This window comes from Geotrypetes seraphini, chromosome 4 (genome assembly GCF_902459505.1).
Source record: "Geotrypetes seraphini chromosome 4, aGeoSer1.1, whole genome shotgun sequence".
Taxonomy (NCBI): Eukaryota; Metazoa; Chordata; class Amphibia; order Gymnophiona; family Dermophiidae; genus Geotrypetes; species Geotrypetes seraphini.
In genome coordinates this window covers 180,192,191-180,213,247 of record NC_047087.1, presented here as the reverse complement: position 1 = coordinate 180,213,247, position 21,057 = coordinate 180,192,191, and the positions used below count along the sequence as shown (strand labels likewise).

The 21,057-nt window shown below is 44.4% G+C and overlaps 1 protein-coding gene across 7 annotated transcripts in view; it reads left to right on the top strand.

Moving 5' to 3' along the window:
* The window catches only part of DRC7 (dynein regulatory complex subunit 7), a 179,393-nt gene that overhangs the window by 78,005 nt on the left and 80,331 nt on the right, over positions 1 to 21,057 (top strand). For all 7 annotated transcript variants that reach the window (XM_033943631.1, XM_033943627.1, XM_033943628.1 and 4 more), the window contains one exon: positions 11,692 to 11,820. In XM_033943631.1, the coding sequence (XP_033799522.1) occupies positions 11,692 to 11,820 (129 nt within the window). The remainder of the gene's footprint in view (positions 1 to 11,691; positions 11,821 to 21,057) is intronic.

Below are 21,057 nucleotides of genomic sequence, written 5' to 3'. Positions count from 1 at the left end.
AATAATTTAAAAAAACTGCAAAAGCTGCTTTTGAATTTCATGAACTACTGTTAAATGACATAATTTGTGTCTTATCTGCCATATGCAGTGCCCAACTGCTCAAGCAACTTATTGTTTTTTTTTTGTTTTATAAATATTTATTCATTTTCTTATGTTACAACAAGTGTATCACATAAACTCATTAGAAACTTGAATATACACACTTGATTAATTCTTATATTAACATCAAATTTAACATTTCTTTAAAAATTAATATATATTATGTCAGAAATCTAAATGTATATAATTTTTATTGAATATAATAATCCCCCACTCCTCCCTCCCTCCCAATCAATAATACATAAAATCAACTTTATTACAATTTCATTCAAATATTGATATAATGTGTAATAATCAAAAAATAAAATCCCACCCCATTCCCCTCTAATCAAATATCTTATCATGGGAAAAGTTAATCATTCATTACAGAAATCTGTTAATGGTCCCCAGACTTTTTGAAATTTACTTACATATCCTTTTTGTGTTGCAATGGTGAGTTCCATTTTGTATATATGACATACATAATTCCACCAAAAATTGTAATTAAACCTGTCATGCTTTTTCCAATTATATGTTATTTGTTGTATTGCTATTCCAGTTAAAATAAACAGAAGTTTATTGTTACTTGATGAAATTTGACTTCTTGCTCTCATAGTTGTTCCAAATAGAATAGTATCATATGTCAAGGCTACCGGATTTTCTAACATCCTATTGATTTGAGGCCAAATTGATTTCCAAAATGATAAGATAAATGGACAATAGAATAAAAGGTGGTCTAATGTCCCTAATAGCAACTTATTGTTACTGTAATAGATTCATTCATCCTTGCTGGCATCAAGAAACATTTCTAACATTTTTTATTTATTTAGAAAAGAAGCATACAAGACAAGAAATGCAATACTCCAAAACCAAATGAACAGATAAGCCAGTCCACTGGGTGGTTTCTGCGCGGGGACCCAAAGAACCTAACAAGAACAAACTAGGGCCACCCCTACCCACCCACCCCTAACCCTCCCAAGCACTCCAGTGTCAAAAATTCAAAAGAGCACTTCAGGTTCTATGGGACAAACTGTCCCAAACAGGAGCCCAAATAGCCCTGAATTTTCTCCACCTACCAGAGCCACAATGTTTTACATCCAAATATTTAAACTTTAACAAAGTGAACATTTCATTTCTCCACAGTAGGTACTTCAGCCTGCCACCATAACAAGAGTATACATTTCTGAGCCAGCAAAGAAGCTTTTTGCAATAACAGAGAATTACCCTTAGACAAAACCAATGCAGAAATTTGTGAAAACAGGAGCACATCCGCCTGCAGCGGAATACTCATCTATAGAAAGATCTGTAGGTGAAGTCCAACAAAAGACCAAAAGGTCTGCAATCTGTCAAAGGACCAGAACATATTAAATAAACCAGCTGGCATTGAATGGCATTTTGGACAGCTGGCATGAGGGGCAAACCCAGTCACAAAGGCCTTGTTAGGAGAAATATAAAGACGTAACAAGAATTTGTAGTGCTGCTCCTGAGAACAGCAGAGCGAGTCAATCGTGGGAGATGTTTCATAAGAAGACACAAACTGTCTCCAGATATTTGTTCAGAAGTTGCCATATCCTGATTCCACACCACCGCCACAGCATCATAGTCCCATGGAACACTAAAACTGCCCAAGCTGACTTGATGAAAGGACAAACTGGTTCTAGGCTGTCATGACAAAGTCAAAGTTCCCTTCACCATATCTGCCATATCTTCAACCAAAGAAGCAAAATGGTCTTTTTCCCCATGAGTATCGCCCGCTGAAGAAAGGCAGAGTAACCTGTAGGAGTAGGAGTTTGCAGGGAAAAGATGTCAAATAGGATCTGAGCCTCTAGCTTCATGCCACACTGCCAGAGAGAGGAAATGGCCCTTAACAATAGGTCCCAAAAGTGCTGTATAACAGGTCCCGGGGTGGCCTCACGACAGCCACATTTAGGACAACTGAATGACTGTGCCACCAGCCAAATAAGCTCTTCTTGGGGAGACATGAAGGTGATGTGCAAATTTATATTGAAGTTCCCAACAGGCCACATTAACAGTAACCTTGCAGATAGCAAGAACAAAGGTCTTGAAGGTGACCTCAGTTAAGGTGATTGAGAGATCGGATTCCCACGTTGTGGCATAGGTGTGATACATAATCGCTGGAGATGAGTCCAAGAGCGCTCTATGATGATAACGCAAAGGAACCTTATTCTGTATCCGCAAAGTAAAGAGAAATCCCAACTCCTCCTGTACATCCTCCATCAGATCTGTCCGAAGGAGACTTCCAATATAATGTCGTAGTTGGAGATAGGGATAAACATCCCTAGGAGAGAGAGAAAACTCTCGTTGCAGTTCCGAGAAAGACTTCATTTTGCCTTCTTCCGTGAGAACATGGAAAAGATAGTGAATACCTTTCTTCGCCCAGTGCAGAAAGGCCGGAGAAGAGGTGCCCATAGGAAATGAGGATTATGGCATATAGCCAGGTATAGAGAAGTCTTGATGAAAAAATTATATTGTCTGGAAATCCAACGCCAGGCAGCAGCAGCCGTGGGGAGTATGTGGGAATGCGAGACAATAAGTAGGAGGCATAGCCCAGTAACATGAAGATAGCAACTGAACTGTACAGTGTCCAGAAATGACAATTCAAGTCTAGTTGCAGTAAAGTCCTCAGCGGAGCGGAACCAATTGCTGACATGCTGCATGGCACAGGCATCTGACATTCAAAAGACCCAAGCCCCCATGTGTAACCGGAGTACATATAATAGAATAAGGAAGCCTCACCCTCTTTCCCAGCCATAGATAAGACTGCAAAGACTGTCTCAATTTCCATTCATCCCAGACCTTCAAAAAGACAGGCAGCATTTGAAAAGCATACAGCCATTTAGGAGCCAAAATCATATTAAACAGATGTATTCTACCTAGCAGGATAAGAGGGTAAGCCTGCCAAAGATTCAACTTTACAGCAATAACATTGCAATAAAGGGTGTACATTTAAAGTATACAGACGAGAAAGTTGAGCAGGAATAATGACCCTAAATACTTGATATGGTCCGTCGCCCACTGCAAAGGAAAGGAGCCTAACCACAATTCCCGAACCCCTGAAAGTATAGGGAGAGCTTGGGACTTATGATAATTCAGAGTAAACCCAGATGATGTATCAAAACAAGAAAGAGTATCTAATAAAGAAGGCAAGGACACTTGGGTGTTGTGGGAATTGTGTTTTGTCCCTGGGGGGTGGGTGGGGGGGGGGTAATTTGACTGCGTTTTGGTGGGTTTTGTAGTTTGTTATTGTTAGATTGGGGGGATTACATTTATATTTGTTCTGGACTACACTTTGGGTGTTATTTGGAGTGTGGTTGCTTGCACTTTATTTTCTTGCTGCTGTATTCTATATGTTTATGTTATGTTTGAGGTGTATCTCAATAAAAGCTGTTATTTAAAAAAAAGAAGGCAAGGACACTTGCAGTTCTTTGAGTACCAACAAGTGGTCATCAGCATATGCGAGTGCCTTAACCGGAACATCAGAAAGCGGGACCCCTCTAATAGCAGGTAACAACTTAATCATTGAGAGCAACAGTTCCAAGGTTAGAAGGAAAAGCAAAGGGGAGAGAGGACAGCCCTGTCTAGTGCCCTGGGCAATAGGAAAAGAGGAGGACCAAATCCCATTAACTAATACACAGGCCTTTGGATTGTTGTAAAGAGCCCGGGTGGCACATGCCATAGATGCCTAAATAAAAAAGAACCCCAAACAAAAAGGGCCACATCACCCTATCAAAGGCTTTTTCGGCATCCAGGCTGACCATAAGTGAGCACCTCATGGTGTTGACAATAGGCCATAGCTAGCAGCAATTTCCACACATTCAGGACCGACTAGCGGCCCTAACAAATCCTACCTGCTCCTCACCTATCAAATCAGGAAGAATTATTGCCAGCCTGGACACCAAAAGGGTGGAATGCAAACATTGAGCAAGGAAATAGGCCAGTATGCAGACACCAATTCAGCATCTGCCTTAGGCTTAGGGAGCAAAGTGGTCAAAACCATATTAGCCTGGTGGGGAAAAGCACCCTCCCGCAGGGCAGCACTATAGTAATGCAGGAGGGGCCCTATCAAAGGGACCTGCAGCACCTTAAAGAATTCTCCATAGAACCCATCGGGCCCTGGTGCCGAGCCCAGTTTAAGAGAAGTAATTGCCTTCTGAAGCTCCTTAGTCATAAAAGGAGAATTTAAAGTGTCCAATTGTGTGTCAGAAAGTCGAGGAAGCTGGGACTGGAGCAGGAAATCCTTAAGGGCCCCTTCAGACTGGGACTCTCCCTCAGCATACAAAGATGAGAAAAATTCCTCGAACAAGCAAAATATTTAGTCTGGCTGAGAATGCAGCCTACCCAAGGAATCCCTAATCGCTATGATGTGTCTGGACCCTCCCCAAGCCTTGACAGTATTCGCCAGCACCTTCCCTCTTTTATTGCTATATCGAAAAAAATTCCCCTTTCTGTACAGCAGCATACGCGAGATACGTTCGTGGATCATAATGTCCAGAGCCAACTGAGTGGTCCACAAGGCCTCACAGTTAGCTTGAGAAGGAACCCTGACATATGCAGCCTTATCCCTCAAAACCTGCTTTTCTATAACCAATATACCAGAAGCCAAACACTTGTTATGAGCACTGACATAAGCTATTATGTCATCATGAATCACTACTTTACCCACAGACCAAAACAACAACGGGTCAGAAAAATGTTGCAAATTATTTTGGACATAATCATCCCATTTAGAATGCAAATACTTCTGAAAATGAGGGTCTTTATATAAATAAGCCGGGAATATCTATCTCCTCTGTTGATGATAAAATGTCGGGGAGTCCAATTCCACCCACACCATACAGTGATCAGACACCTCCCCAGGGCCCACAGCCACAAAAGAGATTAAAGAAAACAACCCCAACTGGACAAAGATGTAATCCAAGCGTGAATATGTGCCATGAGCCCTGGAGAGGTGCGTGTAATCCCGTTCCCTCGGGTGAAGAGATTGCCAAGTGTCCACAAGGCTCAGAGCCATGGTAAATGTCATCAAATCATTATAGTCTCCCTCACCCCCAGAAGGGAATCCTGTGGATCTGTCAAGGCTAGGGTCTATAACCAAATTCATATCCCCTACTACTATTAAATTTTCCAGTTGTTGAGTGGTACAAAGACACAACAGATCTCTATAGAAGCTCTTATCTCTATAAGCAGGGCCATAAACGACCAACAATGAAAGGGCTCGTCCTCTCAAATTTAGGTCTAACAAAATATATCTTCCCTGAGAGCATTTCTGACGAAGTGCAACTGTATATTGCAGCGATTTCTGCACCAGAACAACTACACCCCCATGTCTACCCCCAGAAGAAGAAAAGTGAACAGCATCCACACAGGAACACTGCAATTTTAAATGTTCTGCGTCAGAAAAACGCGTCTCCTGAAGGCATGCTATATCTGCCCTTCGTCTCTGTAAAGCTTGAAGGATCTTAGTGCGCTTTACTGGTGAAGTAATTCCCCCCACGTTCCAGGAAACAAGTTTAGTGTTAGCAATACTCAGGAGGGAAAGTAAAAAGGGTGTGAGAAGCAATGCCCAGCAAAACCAGGGAGGAAGGCACCCAGCCTTCCCCCTCCCCCAACTGAAGAAGAGCAGTCCAGTACCAAACCAAGAAGTACCAAAACAGAAAACGTAAAAAAATAAAGGAAATAAAGAATCAACAAAACCAAAAGCAGAAAAAACTCAAAGAATCCCTCCCCAAAGCCCCCCACCAAAGCTTACCAAGAACCCCCAAAAATCCCAAAACACACATTGGCCACAAACCCCACATAGAACAACGCAAAAGCGCTGGTTGAGATTCACAAGGACGCTCAGGTCTCCACCCAACACCACTAACAACAACGATTAGGGCCAAGAAATACAAGAATAAGCACAGTGCCACATGCAACAGGTAGATCACCTTAGCTAGCCTGAGGATTATACACAGCTCAGGAACATGACAGACCAATAAAACAAGTAAATCATGTATTGATGATGTCCATAAAGGCTTGCACCTGGTCCGCTGAGTCAAACACCTTCTAGGAACCATCCTGGAAGATTTTCCAAAATGGCCGGGTAAAGAAACAAAAAGTGTATCTTTTTTTCCGGCAGGACTGCGATGCTAGAGAATAGTCCTGAAATATTTGGACTCGGTGATCTTCATAACTTAAGGTATCCCAGTGTTCCCTATATTTCCTCAGCAAGGCAATTTTATGTAGATAGTTGTACACCTTGACGATCACCACTCTTGGCCGCTGATGCCCCACCACTGACCGACCAAGCTGATTCACTCTCTCAAAGCAGATGGGGCTCATATCAGCTGGCAGCGGCAACTCCTTCTGGAGCCAGGAGGTGAGAAGGGAGCCCAGCTGGTGCTCATGTAGAGTTTCCGGCAGCCCCACAAATCGAAGATTCCCCCTCCTTGAGCAATTTTCTAGGTCTTCTAGTTTAGCAGCCTGATCTGCAATTTGGTGTTCTAGTGCTGTGATCGTGAGGGCTGCAGCAAAATTAGTGTCCTCGAGCGCCGTTACTCAAGTTTCTAACTTCCCTGTATACCACACAGTGTCCGCAAACAAGGCATCCACTTGCCCCAGCTGGCAGGAAAGTTTTTCAAGTTGGGGCTCCAGCATGCACTTCACAGCGCTGGAAAGTTGTGCGAGCTGAGCAGCTGTAAATTCCTCCGAGGCGGCAGCGCCATTTTTTCCGTTGCGTCCTTGCAAACCTCTCTGGGTTTCTTCGTCGATTTACCAACCATCCCGGTGTCCAAGGTTTGTATAAATCTGTCCATAAGGGAGGCAGTACAAGACGCAGATGCAGCCCAAGAAAACAAAATTTTTAGCGCAGTAAGCAGCAATGTAGAGTGGGGTCCGAGAGCAGAGTTAAACCACGTCTGCTCTGCTCACAACGTCACATGATCGCCACCTCCTTTATACATAACTAGTGTTTAAGCCCGTTACATTAACGGGTGCTAGAATATATGGCTGTCTGTCTTTCTTTCTTTATGTCTCTCTCCCTGCTCCTGTTTCTTTCTTCCTTTCTTTCTGTCTTTCTCCCTCCTGCAATTTTTTTCTCTCTCTCCCTGGCACCCTTTGCCTGTCTGTCTTTATTTCTGTGTCTCTCTGGTCCCCTGTCTGTCTTTATTTCTGTCTGTCTCTCTCCCTAGCCTCCTTTGTCTGTCTGTATTTCTTTCTGTGTCTCCCCCCCCCCCCCACTTTCCTTTGCAGAAGCAGCAGTGCTATTTCCCTTCCCCTCCAGATCCCTGTGAAGTAGTAGCACCATTTCCCCCCACCCACCCCCCATTCCCTTCTCTCCCCCCCCCACTTTCCTTTGCAGAAGCAGCAGCGGTATTTCTCTTTCCCTCCAGGTCCTTGCTGAAGCAGTAGCAGCATTTTCCCCCACCCCCCATTCCCTTCTCTCCCCCCCACTTTATTTTGCAGAAGCAGCTGTGATATTTCCCTTCCCCTCCAGATCTCTGAGAAGTAGTAGCAGCATTTCCCCCCACCCACCCCCCCATTCCCTTCTCTCCCCCCCACTTTCCTTTGCAGAAGCAGCAGCGGTATTTCTCTTTCCCTCCAGGTCCTTGCTGAAGCAGTAGCAGCATTTTCCCCCACCCCCCATTCCCTTTTCTCCCCCCCCAATTTATTTTGCAGAAGCAGCTGTGATATTTCCCTTCCCCTCCAGATCTCTGAGAAGTAGTAGCAGCATTTTCCCCCACCCACCCCCCATTCCCTTCTCTCCCCTACCACCACTTTCCTTTGCAGAAGCAGCAGCGGTTTTCCCTTCCCCTCCAGGTCCCTGCTGAGTAGTAGAAACATTTTCCCCCACCCCCCATTCCCTTCTTACCTTGAGCTGCCCTGCTCCGTTCGGCCCCTCCCCCTTCCCTTCCCGTGTGCTGCCCTGCTGCGGCTGAAGGTTTTTTTCGGCGACTCCTCCTGTTAAAACTCCCCCCCCCTCCCGCAACCGCTCCTGTTCAAAGCGGCCTGCTGAGGTTCGCGGCCGCTGTAACGAACCTCGCAGGCCGCTCTCCAACTCGGTAGCATGTTCCCTCTGACGCAATTGCGTCAGAGGGAACGTGCTACCATGTGGAGAGCGGCCTGCGAGGTTCGTTACAGCGGCCGCGAACCTCAGCAGGCCGCTTTGAACAGGAGCGGTAGCGGCTGTTGCAGGAGGATTGGGGGGGGAATTCGTGAGCGGCGGCAGGACCATGAGGCGGGATTGAGTTTTTCGGCTTCCCCTATCTGGGGAAACCGCCGTGCCGAACTGAGCTGCGCGTGGGGCCGTAGTAAGCGCGGGGCATGCTGCAGTCTTGGCGGCCACGGACATACGGATCACGGAAGCATGCCGATAAGACTGCGCATGCGCCGCCTACGGTTTTATTATATAGATTCATTCCAGCTTCACCCCTCACCATTTTTTCTCTCTGTCTCTTCTCTCTCTGCCTCCCCCATGCTCTGGCATCTCTCTCCCTTCTTTTCTTTCCTTCCTTTACTTCCCCACACCAGGCATCTGTCTCCTTCCCTTCCTTCGCCCCTGGCATCTCAGTATTCCATCCCTTCCCTCCCCCTGGCATCTCTCACCCGTCATGCTCTGGCCTCCATCCCTCCCTTCCTTCCCTCCCTCCTTCTCTGCTCTGGCCTCCCTCCCTGCTCTAGCCAGTCAACCTCCCTCCCTCCCTGCTCTGGCCTGCATCTCTTCCTCCTTCCCTACTCTAGCATCCATCCATCCTTGCTTCCTTCCTTCCCTACTCTGGCATCTGTCCACCTCTCCCTCCTTTCCTGTTCTGGCCTATACAGCTTTTTAATAAGCAGCAGGTGTCAGCATAGCTATCGCTAGCATTCAGCATTTTCAGTTGGCATAACTTATGTCAGCGAAGGCCTATGAGAAATTATATCAATCTGACTCTGGCATGTGAATGCAGATAGACCCTGAGGGCAGGGAGACTGTTTTAAGTAGCCCTGATTGATATGTTTTAAGTAGCCCTGATTGAATCATGATTAGCTAAAAGGTGTTAATGTCTGATTAAGAGGGTGCTTAGGACAATGGGTCCAGGTGCACAGATAACTTAATCAGATACTATTGTCAGAGACAGACTGGAAATACATATATGACTACAGCCTATTCTTTGGCTGTCTAGCACAAGTTTACTAAAGGGGGGAAGATTTAACTTCTATTGAAGCTCAATAGTTTTCTATATTCAGAATAAGATTCCAAGCTATAAAAGCCTCCTCTGTGCAACACACAAAAATCTATCTCTTGGCTCTTGGCACTCTGGTCCTCTCTTGTCTTTTTTGAGCTCTCTCTTTCTCTATCTCTCTGTCTATCCTTCTCTTTATCTATGGAACACGAAGCATCACCCCATCCCCCTTTTCTCTCTCTCTGCCTTTCCCTGGAACTTCACGCTTCCTTCTGGACTCTGTAAGGCAGGGAACCTGCTTTGCTCTCTACTTAATTGTAATGCTTAATTGTTGTAATGCCTATGAATACTACTTTTCTGTAAGCCTATTTCTATAATATATTCTTTATGCAATCACCTCTGGCTGTGCCTCTTTGATTCTACTTCCTGGTGAATCATCTGTGAGGGAACTGAACCTGGGACCTGGCGTTTGTAAGGGCGCCTCTCAAGTGACCCCACCAACCATACATTGTGGGGGCCACTAACAAACCTGACAGCAGGTACCCATTAATTCATTGGTCAAAAGAAAACAATCTCCACTTTCATGAATTCTTAAATCCACAGCTCACAGTTCTTTAAATCAGCAGGAAGATAGTTTTAGATGGAAAAATTTTCAGGTACGAGCTGAATAATGATCCGGAACACCTAATTGGTAACAATAGGCATCTACCCACAGCACTCTCATAAATATAAAATAAAACTGCATGATAAACTCATACATTTCATATTCTAGACCAGGGGTTGGTAATTCCAATCCTCGAGAGCCACAGGCAGGTCAGGTTTTCAGGATATCCACAATGAATATGCATGAGATGGATTTGCATTCACTGCCTCCTTGAGATGCAAATCTATCTCATACATATTTATTGTGGATATTCTGAAAACTTGACCTGCCTGTGGCTCTTCAGGACTGGAATTGCATACCCCTGATCTAGAGCATACCACAAACAGTTGCAACATACTAAATATGTACTTGATTGCAATACTTGATTGCAATACTTTAGATCAGGGGTGGGCAATGAGGGCCAGAATCCAGATGGGTTTTCAGGATTTCCCTAATGAATATGCATGAGATCTATTTGCCTGCACTGCTTCTCATTGTATGCAAGTGGATCTCATGCATATTCATTGGGGGAAATCCTAAAAATCCGACTGGATTGCAGCCCTTGTTGCCCACCCCTGCTTTAGATGGATTTTATAGAATCAGGGCTTAAATGTCTTCTTTTTTTATCTCTTCAGCTTTGTGTTTCTGCTGTTACTTTCAATTTGTTATTGGACCATATGAATTTATAGTCATTTTCTTTTAGAACAGCATATTTCAGCTTGATGTTTTGGATCTTTTTCTCTGTCTTTGATAATCTTGATTCTTGGATATATTCATCTAGCAGTGTATGATAGATCCAGTCCATATTTTCCTGGACTCCTGTGCACACTCACATACAAATACTCAGGCAGATACAGTTGGAAAGTACAATGAACAATCTTTTATTCTTTTTATCAGACCTGAGCCTATTCCCTCACAGGCTTAGGGAAGGCAAAACTATCTCTTAATTCTTAGGGTATTAATTCAGTTCCATATTTCAGTCTTCATATATCACAGAATTCTATGCTATCCCAACACTTACAATGTATTCAATATATGAGGTTGGCTTACCATAGCCAAGCAGAGACCAATTATCCCCTTGATATTTTCATATACTCTCCAGTCCTTTCCAGGGCTCCTTCTCAGTTTACAGCTAAGAAAAGTGGAAGTCTCTTTCTCCCTCAGGGACCTCTCAGGACCTCCTTGAATGATTTCACTCGGGTGTAGAAGTACTCCTCCCTGCCTGAGTCCTGGCCCTCTGACTCTGCAGGGCTGCATCCCTTCCCTAATGGATCTCAGCACTAAGTTGTAAAGCTCAAGGCATTCTGGGACAGGTAGTTTCCCCTATATGTCTGATGCCCCCTGCTGCCCAACGGCATAACTGCAGTCTTAGTGAGAGAAAATCCCTTAATCCCTCAAAGTGATATTTCTGTATACAATCATATTAATTTTTCCAAGGAGGAGTTATGTGTTTTCTTCTAGGTTTGTGTCCTTATTGGTAAGACTCTATCAGTAATGATTTATGTAGCACAATATTGTATCTGATTACAGTAGTTTCTATCATAACACTTAATAGTTCTTTTTTTGTGGATTACAGCTTTCAATTTTACTAATGTTCCATTTTGCTTACATTATCAGACTGAATAAATATTAGAAGTTTGATTTTGACTCTGAATGTAAGAGGGATATTTAAAAAAAAATTTGTGTTCAATACTAGATTATTCAATTGGTTATATGCTTTAAAAAAGAATTTGTAACATGCATTTTTTTTACTTTGAATTCTCATTTCCAAGTATGTTTAAGGATTCTTTCAGTCTTTGCTCTTTGCAGAGTTTGAGACCCAAAGCCCAGATGGGAAGAAGATAGTCCAGTACAAGAAAGCAAAAATGGAGACATGGGCTCCTTATGTGAAGAGGGATGGATTGGTGTCTCGCCTCACAGTCTATGGCAATCTTGAATGTAAGTAACACCAGAATTCATTTTAAGCGTGTTAGAACATAAAAGTGACCAGATCAAGCAGGGGCAATGAGTTAAAGTAAGCATCATTCATTGCTAGAAATTGCTGTTCTTTCTTTCAGTAAAGAAGGACTATCTCCTATTAGTACTGTGTGAGTGAGAAAGGACTCCCTGCATTACTAGACATTCTTATTCTTTCTAACAAATGTTCCATTTCTCAGTCTACTTACTTAGTAAATCACTAGAGCACTGAAAACTTGCCAAGTTATAATTTCATTGTCACTGAACATTGTTGTAGTTGTTTTTTATCTCCTTCCTTTCTCTCTTTCTTCATATACCCCATTCCTTTCTCTCTATTCTACTGTGTTCCTTATTTTCTTCTTTTTTTTTTTCATAAAGATTCAGTATGTAAATTCAGAAGCATCGCAAGGCACACATGATCCCGCGTGAAGCCAATGGTTAGAATGCAATTTTGGCACCCGGCTTCCCTTGCATTTTGTGCGGCTACACATGCCACACATAGCTTACTGCCCTGTGTAAATTATAAGGCTACAGTGACAATGGGGCATTAAGAAGAATTAATCTCTAAATCCCTCATGTAAAGCCTGGGATAAAAGGAGCACTTTTAAAAAAATGTATGTATTCCTCTAAGCTAGTGTAAAACTTTGATGGGGAAATATTTTCCCATAAACATATGCTCCTTTTATAAAATGGAGAATACATATGTAGAAAATTGTTTCCCTAAACTGATCAACACAAATAAACTCCAGGAAAAAACTGCCAGAGGTACTTACAAAAGATACAAACAAAAAGGCAGTAACAGTCAATAGGTTCTGAGAGTGGTTTTCTAGAGATTATAACAGGTAGTGAAACCAACAACAATAAAGAGACTATTTTATATATACGTTAGTTAAAAAAATTTTTGAAACAGGATATCCTCAGTGTGAGAGGTCAGTGAAGGGAGGAGAACCTCCAGCGCTTAGAACAGCAAGGCAAAGGCTAAACAAACCCCTGCCAGCACACCATCATTGGATATCTCACATGGGCCCAACACAAATAGTGATAAATAGTATAATAAATAATTACAAGTATAATATTCACACCTGTGAAATCAAAATAGAAAGCCACTCTGAGAACCCCCCAGCCAACTCCCAAATGAACTCAAACTTAGCTTGGATTAGGTGAAAACAGAGTCCTTGAATTTAGGCAGAGTCCAGGGAATCACTGCATTACAAGATCCCCATGAGGCCGGGTTCAACCAAGCCCGGTTTCAGAAACTCAGCATCCCTTCATCAGGAACCCATCAAGGCTGAATCGCTGGAAGAGTCAATAGCCACATAGGAAAAATCATCCAAGCCGGCCGACACGTGGAGGGACATTTTTGATAGGACATCTAAGTCCAACTTTGGACATTTCCCGCAAAACATCCAAAGGCAGACGAAGAAACAACCATTTTTAAACCAGCGAAACCACTAGATGTCCAAACATTTTTTTAAAAAATTGCCTATTATGATGTCTTGGTCAACAGAATGTCCAACCTTAGGACGACTAACTTTATTCACCATTTTCAACCACAGAAATGTCTAAATGCAAAATGTTCAAATCCAGAATATTTGGATGTGGGATGGGCCAGCATTGTAATGTGCTGGCCACACAGACATTCCCACAGAGCAGTGGGGCCAGGTATACATCTCACCAGAAAGCACAGTTACTTACCGTAACAGGTGTTATCCAAGGACAGCAGGCAGATATTCTTGACTGATAGGTGACGGCACCGACGGAGCCCCGGTACGGACAATTTTAGAGTGATTGCACTCTAAGAACTTAGAAAGTTCTAGTTAGGCTGCACCGCGCGTGCGCGAGTGCCTTCCCGCCCGACGGAGGCGCGCGGTCCCCAGTTAGAATAAGCCAGCTAAGAAGCCAACCCGGGGAGGTGAGAGGGATGCAAGAATATCTGCCTGCTGTCCCTGGATAACACCTGTTACGATAAGTAACTGTGCTTTATCCCAGGACAAGCAGGCAGCATATTCTTGACTGATGGGTGACCTCCAAGCTAACAAAAAGAGGGATGGAGGGAAGGTTGGCCATTAGGAAAAAAGATTTTGCAAAACAGATTGGCCGAAGTGTCCATCCCGTCTGGAGAATGAATCCAGACAATAGTGAGATGTAAAAGTATGAACTGAGGACCAAGTAGCAGCCTTGCAGATTTCCTCAATGGAAGTGGAGCGGAGGAAAGCTACAGACGCTGCCATAGCTCTAACCTTGTGACCGGTGACAGAACCTTCCAGTGTCAGTCCCGACTGAGCATAACAAAATGAAATGCAAACAGCAAGCCAATTGGATAAAGTGCGTTTAGAAACAGGATGACCTATTTTGTTAGTGTCAAAAGACAAAAAAAGTTGAGGAGATGATCTGTGAGGCTTAGTGCGTTCGAGATAGTAAGCCAAAGCACGTTTACAGTCCAAAGTATGTAAAGCTTGTTTACCTGGATGAGAATGAGGCTTCGGGAAAAAAACAGGGAGGACAATGGTTAAGGTGAAAGTCAGACACAACCTTAGGGAGAAACTTTGGATGGGTACACAGAACCACCTTGTCATGGTGAAAAACCGTGAAAGGTGGATCGGCAACTAGTGCATGCAACTCACTGATCCTACTGGCAGAGGTGAGAGCAATAAGGAAGACCACTTTCTAAGTGAGAAATTTGAAATGTGCTGTGGCCAAAGGTTCAAAAGGAGGCTTCATTAAGGCGGAAAGAACTACATTGAGATCCCAGATTACAGGAGGTGGCTTGAGAGGTGGTTTCACATTGAAAAGGCCCCGCATGAATCTGGAAACCAAAGGGTGAGCAGAGAGGGGTTTTCCATGAATTGGTTCATGAAAGGCAGTAATGGCACTGAGATGGACTCTGATAGAAGTAGATTTGAGACCAGAGTCAGATAAAGAAAGAAGATAGTCTAACACCAGTTCCACCGCTAGAGACGTGGGACTATGGTGATGCAAGAGGCACCAGGAAGAAAACTGAGTCCACTTCTGTTGATAACACTGAAGGGTGGTCGGTTTACTGGAAGCATCAATGATAGAACGGACAGGCTGAGAGAGAAGAGAGTGAGGCGAAGTTAGCCCGAGAGATACCGAGCTGTCAGGTGCAGAGAATGTAAGTTGGGATGAAGAAGGGACTGCTGATGCTGAGTAAGCAGAGAAGGAAACAGTGGAAGAAGTATGGGCTCCCTGGAACTGAGCTGAAGCAGAAGGGAGAACCAGTGTTGCCTGGGCCACCGGGGAGCGATGAGAATCATGGTGGCTTGTTCCCTCCTGAGCTTGAACAATGTCCGCAAACATGAGAGGTAGAGGAGGAAATGCATAGAGGAAGAGATTGGTCCAATCCAGGAGAAATGCATCGGGTGCCAGACGGTGAGGGGAGTAGAGTCTGGAGCAAAACAGGGGCAGTTGATGATTGTGAGGAGCTGCAAAAAGGTCCACCTGAGGAGTGCCCCATTGAGCGAAAATGGACTGGAGAGTCAAGAGATCGAGAGTCCATTCATGGGGTTGGAGAATTCTGCTGAGATTGTCTGCTAAGGAATTCTGCTCCCCTTGAATGTAGACAGCTTTAAGAAATAGGTGACGAGTTGTCGCCCAAGACCAAATCCATTGGGCTTCTTGACACAACAGGCGAGAGCCCGTTCTCCCCCCCCCCCCCCGCTTGTTGATGTAGTACATTGCAACTTGATTGTCTGTGCAAAGGAGCAGTACTTGAGGAAAGAGGAGATGTTGGAATGCTCTGAGTGCATAAAACATTGCTCGGAGCTCCAGGAAATTGATGTGATGCTTCTTTTCCTGGACAGTCCAAAAACCCTGAGTTTGGAATTCGTTCAAGTGCACTCCCCAGGCATAGGGGGATGCATCTGTGGTGATGACCAGATGATGAGGAGGTAGATGGAACAGTAGACCTCTGGATAGATTTGAAGATGTCAACCACCAACGTAGCGACTGTCGAAGAGACGATGTCACAGATATGTGTTGTGAGCAAGGATCTGTTGCTTGTGACCATTGGGTCGACAGGGTCCATTGAGGAGTGCGCAGGTGAAGACGTGCGAAGGGGGTGACATGCACCGTCGATGCCATATGCCCCAAGAGCACCATCATGTGATTTGCAGAGATGGTAAGCTGTTGAAACACCTGCTGACAGAGATGAAGGATGATCTGAAGGCGGTTGGATGGAAGAAATGCCCTCATGAGAACAGTGTCCAGAATGGCACCAATGAATTGAAGTCGTTGGGTTGGAATGAGGTGCGACTTGGGAAGATTGATTTCGAAACCCAACAGTTGAAGAAAGTGAATGGTCTGATTGGTGGCAAGCCGGACCGCCTGAGGAGAATGAGCCTTGATCAGCCAGTCGTCCAGATAAGGGAAGACTTGAAATTTGTGGGAGCGGAGATAGGCTGCTACCACAATCAGACATTTGGTGAATACCCTGGGAGAGGAGGCCAGACTGAAAGGTAGCACCTTGTACTGATAATGAGTTTGATTGATGAGAAAGCGTAGATATTGTCTGGATGCTAGATGGATAGGAATATGTGTGTAGGCCTCTTTGACATCGAGGGAGCATAGCCAGTCGCCCTGAGATAGAAGAGGGTATAGGGTTGCAAGAGAGAGCATTTTGAATTTCTCCTTGACTAAACATTTGTTGAGATCTCTGAGATCTAATATAGGTCTGAGGTCTCCGGTCTTTTGGGGAACTAGAAAGTACCGGGAGTAAAATCCCTGACCTCGCTGATCTGGAGGAACTTCTTCGATGGCATTGAGAAGAAGGAGGGATTGAACCTCTTGAGTGAGAAGGAGGGATTGAGACCTGTTGGAAGCAGACTCTTTTGGAAGGCCTAACGGAGGTGGAGTCTGAAAATTTAGGGAGTAGCCGTGGGCGATGATAGAGAGCACCCATTGATCGGTGGTAATTACCTCCCATCGGCCCAGAAAAAATTGGAGTCGACCTCCTATAGGTTGTGGAAGAGGACATGAGGGAGGAAGACTGTTGATGCCCTGGAGAAGAGAGTCAAAAGGGCTGAGTTGGTTTAGGCTGAGCAATAGGCTTTATGGCAGGCGGCTGTTGTTGGTGAGTCTGTTGATGCTGCTGTTGCCGCTGCCTCCGAGGCTGAGGAGGATGAGGCTGAATTGGTCAAGCAGAGAAACGACGCTGGTACGACGTCTGCTGTCGAAAAGGACGAGCAGGAGGGGGCTTCTTCTTGGTTTTTAATAAGGTTTCTCACCTCGTCTCATGAGCGGAAAGCTTCTGAATTGTGGTATCCAGAGATTCTCCAAACAGCTCGTCACCCAGGCAAGGAGCATTGGCCAGGTGGTCCTGGAAGTTAACATCAAGTTCTGAGATGCGAAGCCATGCCAATCGTCTCATAGCTACAGATATTGCAGTAGCTCGAGATGTCAGCTCAAATGTGTCATAGATGGAACGGACCATAAACTTCCGGAGCTGAAAGAGATTGGCAGTACATTGCTGAAAAGCAGAAAGCTTGCGGTTTGGAATATATTTTTGAAAAGTGGCCATTTGTTGAATAAGATGTTTTAGGTAAAATGAGAAGTGAAATGCGTAATTACCTGAACGGTTGGCCAACATAGCTTTCTGGTAAAGTCGCTTACCAAATTTGTCCATAGCCTTGCCCTCTCTGCCAGGAGGGACAGAAGCATACACACTGGAGCCTGCAGATTTCTTCAGGGTTGACTCCACCAGCAGAGACTCATGTGGCAGCTGAGGTTTGTCAAACCCTGGAATGGGAATAACTTTATAAAGTGATTCCAGTTTTCTTGGGGCTCCTGGGATAGTGAGAGGAGTCTCCAAATTTTTATAAAAAGTTTCCCTTAAGATATCGTGAAGGTGTAATTTCAGAAATTCTTTGGGAGGTTGGTCAAAATCCAAAGCATCAAGGAATGCCTTAGATTTTTTAGAATCAGACTCTAATGGGATGGAAAGGGTATCTGACATCTCCTTAAGAAATTTAGTGAAGGAAGAGTGCTCTGGTTTACTAGCAGGATCCTGCACAGATGGATCAGTCTCATCTGATGAAAAATCATCCTCGGTACTGAGGGGGTCCTCGGAATCATCCCATAAATCAGGGTCGCGTACCGAAGGAAGGCGGCCCTGAGATAGAGGAGTAGAGGATTTGGTATGTCTGGTTTTACGTACCGATTTTCCGGAACGCATCGACACCGTACCTGGTGAATGTAAAGCGGTACGGGTGTCAGAAAGTGGTACAGGATCGGAGACTGATTGAACAGCTCGACGAAGAGACTTTGGTTCTGCGGTGTTGATAACGTCGATGCCAACAAAATAGGCTGATCGACGATCGGTACCGTAGGCTCAGTGGGTACTGACACCGGAAGGTTCGGAGTTAGCAGAGCCGGGAGAAGGTGTTGTAACTGCTCCTTAAGCTGGACCTGGAGAATGGAGGCTATATGCTCATCCAGGGATGGTCCCGATGGCACCGGTACCGCTTTTTTCTTGCTCGGTACCTGCGGTGCAGCTTGACGCTCCGATGAAGTGGATGCTGATGAAGAGGCAGTAACTTCAATAGGAGCGGAGCGCTTACGAGGCCGGCGCATAGTCTGCAGGACTTGGCTCACTGCATGTTCGACTGGCGGGCCGAGAACTGTAGGGGATGGCTTCTTTGCCGGCTTACCTGTGGGGGGCAACACCGCAGATGTATCTTGCGGTGTCGAAAGCGCCGGGGCCGATTTGGAGGAAGTTGCCGATGCCGGGGTCGATGCCAGTGGAACTTCCATCGCAGCACCAAAAAGAAGCTGCTGTTGAATCTGGCGATTTTTCAAAGTTCTCTTTTGAAGAGAAGCACAGCAGGTGCACGTCTCAGCCCTATGGTCCGGATCCATATTGTGTGGGTCGGATAGTGAAATAGGGCATGCACACCGCTGACACTTTTTAAAACCCGGTGAAGGGGGCATGAAGGGAAAAACGGCAGTAGCAAAATCGAAGTCCGAGGCTTTGATGGTGCCAACAGGCTCCGCCGGAGCCGACCGAAAAAAGTGGAAAAAAATTGACTTTTTTTTTGTTGTTGTTTTTACAAGTAAAAGAAAAGAAAAAAAGGAACGTGAAAAAACCCACAAAGAAAAATAACGCGCAAGCGGGAAGGCGCAAAAAAAAGGATTTTCCAACAGCTGTTGGAAACACGCGACTTCTTAGCTCCGTGGAAACTAAGAAACTGGGGACTGCGTGCCTCCGTCGGGCGGGAAGGCACTCGCACACGCGCGTTGCGGCCTAACTAGAACTTTCTAAGTTCTTAGAGTGCAATCACTCTAAAATTGTCCATACCGGGGCTCCGTCGGTGCCGTCACCCATCAGTCAAGAATATGCTGCCTGCTTGTCCTGGGATAACCCTCTTATAATGTATGGTGAGCCCTCCAAAACTTCCCCAGGACCTACTATACCCACCTGACTACCACCCCAATAGCCTTTATGGCTGGTGGCCCTTATGGAGGCGACACCTATATGGCAGTATAGTAGGATTTTGATGGGTTTTGGTGGCCTCACACTTTCCACCATAAATGTCATGGTTAGAATGTGTTATGGGCTCGGGTTCTCTAAGGCTCACCAGCCCACCCATCAGGCTACTTAAGACACCTGTGTGGCATTCTGCTAGGCTTTCCCATACCAGGTGCTGCTCTTCTAGAGACAGGTATGTACTGTTTCATTCAGCTATTTGGTGGGTAGGAGGGGGGGAGTGTGGGAAAGTCATTACTTAATCCCTCCAGTGGTCATATGGTCAGTTTGGGTACCTTTTGGACACTTAGACGCTTTTTAAATAGGTCTAGCCTCAGATGTCTAGGTTCCATCCAGGAAATCTTGGGGAAAGTTTCATTATCGCTGCAAGACGTCCAAGTCTAAGCCTGCCTAAAGCCTGCCCAGAACACGCCTCACTCATGCCCTCCTTTAGTTTTGGATGCACAGTGGATAGAACACCGTGCAAGATGTCCAGAAAGATGGTTTCAAAAATTGGCACTTGGACATCCTGGCAATTAGGATGTTCAATTGCCGATTTATGCCATTTTTTTGGATGTCTTAATTTTTTGAAAATGCCCCTAATGTTGTTGCAAGATAGCAAGTTGCAAACTGTGCTCACACATATCACAGGACCTCACAGCCACTTACTTGGGAAAAGCATTCAAAATATAGGGATCCTATACGAGCTCATTTTAAAATGTAGTATATACTATTCAATGAAAAAAATGTGAAGAATGATGCTATGTTGGAGACACTTACACTTTATTCCCCCATAGGATGCTAAAATCTTCTGATTAAAAACAATTAGTTACCCCATCTTACCAAGAAGTTATCCATGAACATATTTGTGAATCTTCCTTTTTCATACATGGCTTTACCCTCTGGAACAAATTCCCTATTGCCTTACACCTCCACACCTCTCTTGAAAGATTCAAATCAGATAAAAAAAACTTTTCTCTTTAAAGACATGTATTCTTTAAATTAACTAAACTACACCTTGGGACAAATGTCCAGGAGACATATAGACTCTCTATCAGTCTTCCCCCTCTACTTTTCTTTATACATTGTAGTTCCTCCCCTTTTCTCCTAACAATCATATCAGGGCAAGGAAGGAGCACTATGGATCAATTTGGAAAGAGGGAATGGTAAATATATTTACATTGGTGTAATATACAGGCTTCCTTCATGGACGGAAGAAGTGGACAGAGATTTTATAGTAGACATTCAGAATATATCTAAAAAAGGTGAAGTTTTACTAATAGGTGATTTTAACATTCCAGGGTCTTCTAGAAGTAGGGAGATCCTGGATTCTCTGCAAGGAGAACTATTCCAGCAGTTGATAATGGAACCCACATGGGATGAGGTCTTACTGGACTTAGGCCAGGATTCTCAAACACCCATGTTAAAAAGCGACAGTCTGCTAACACAGCCGTTTTGATAGCGAATCGAAAAAAGCAAGATATTCTTTTTTTTTTAATTCTTTATTCATTTTTAATCTTACATCAAGTACACAATATTACATTTGAACTTGTACACATCACTTGAACTTTTATTATTATCTTAAATATATGAACTTATTCCCTCCACCACCCACCCTTCCCTCAAATATTGTAATCAAAAATATCATATAAACATTACATTCATATTATTGATTAAACCTTTAATATAACTATATACCACCACCCTTCCCCATAATTATAATTGTACTTTCAGTGTAA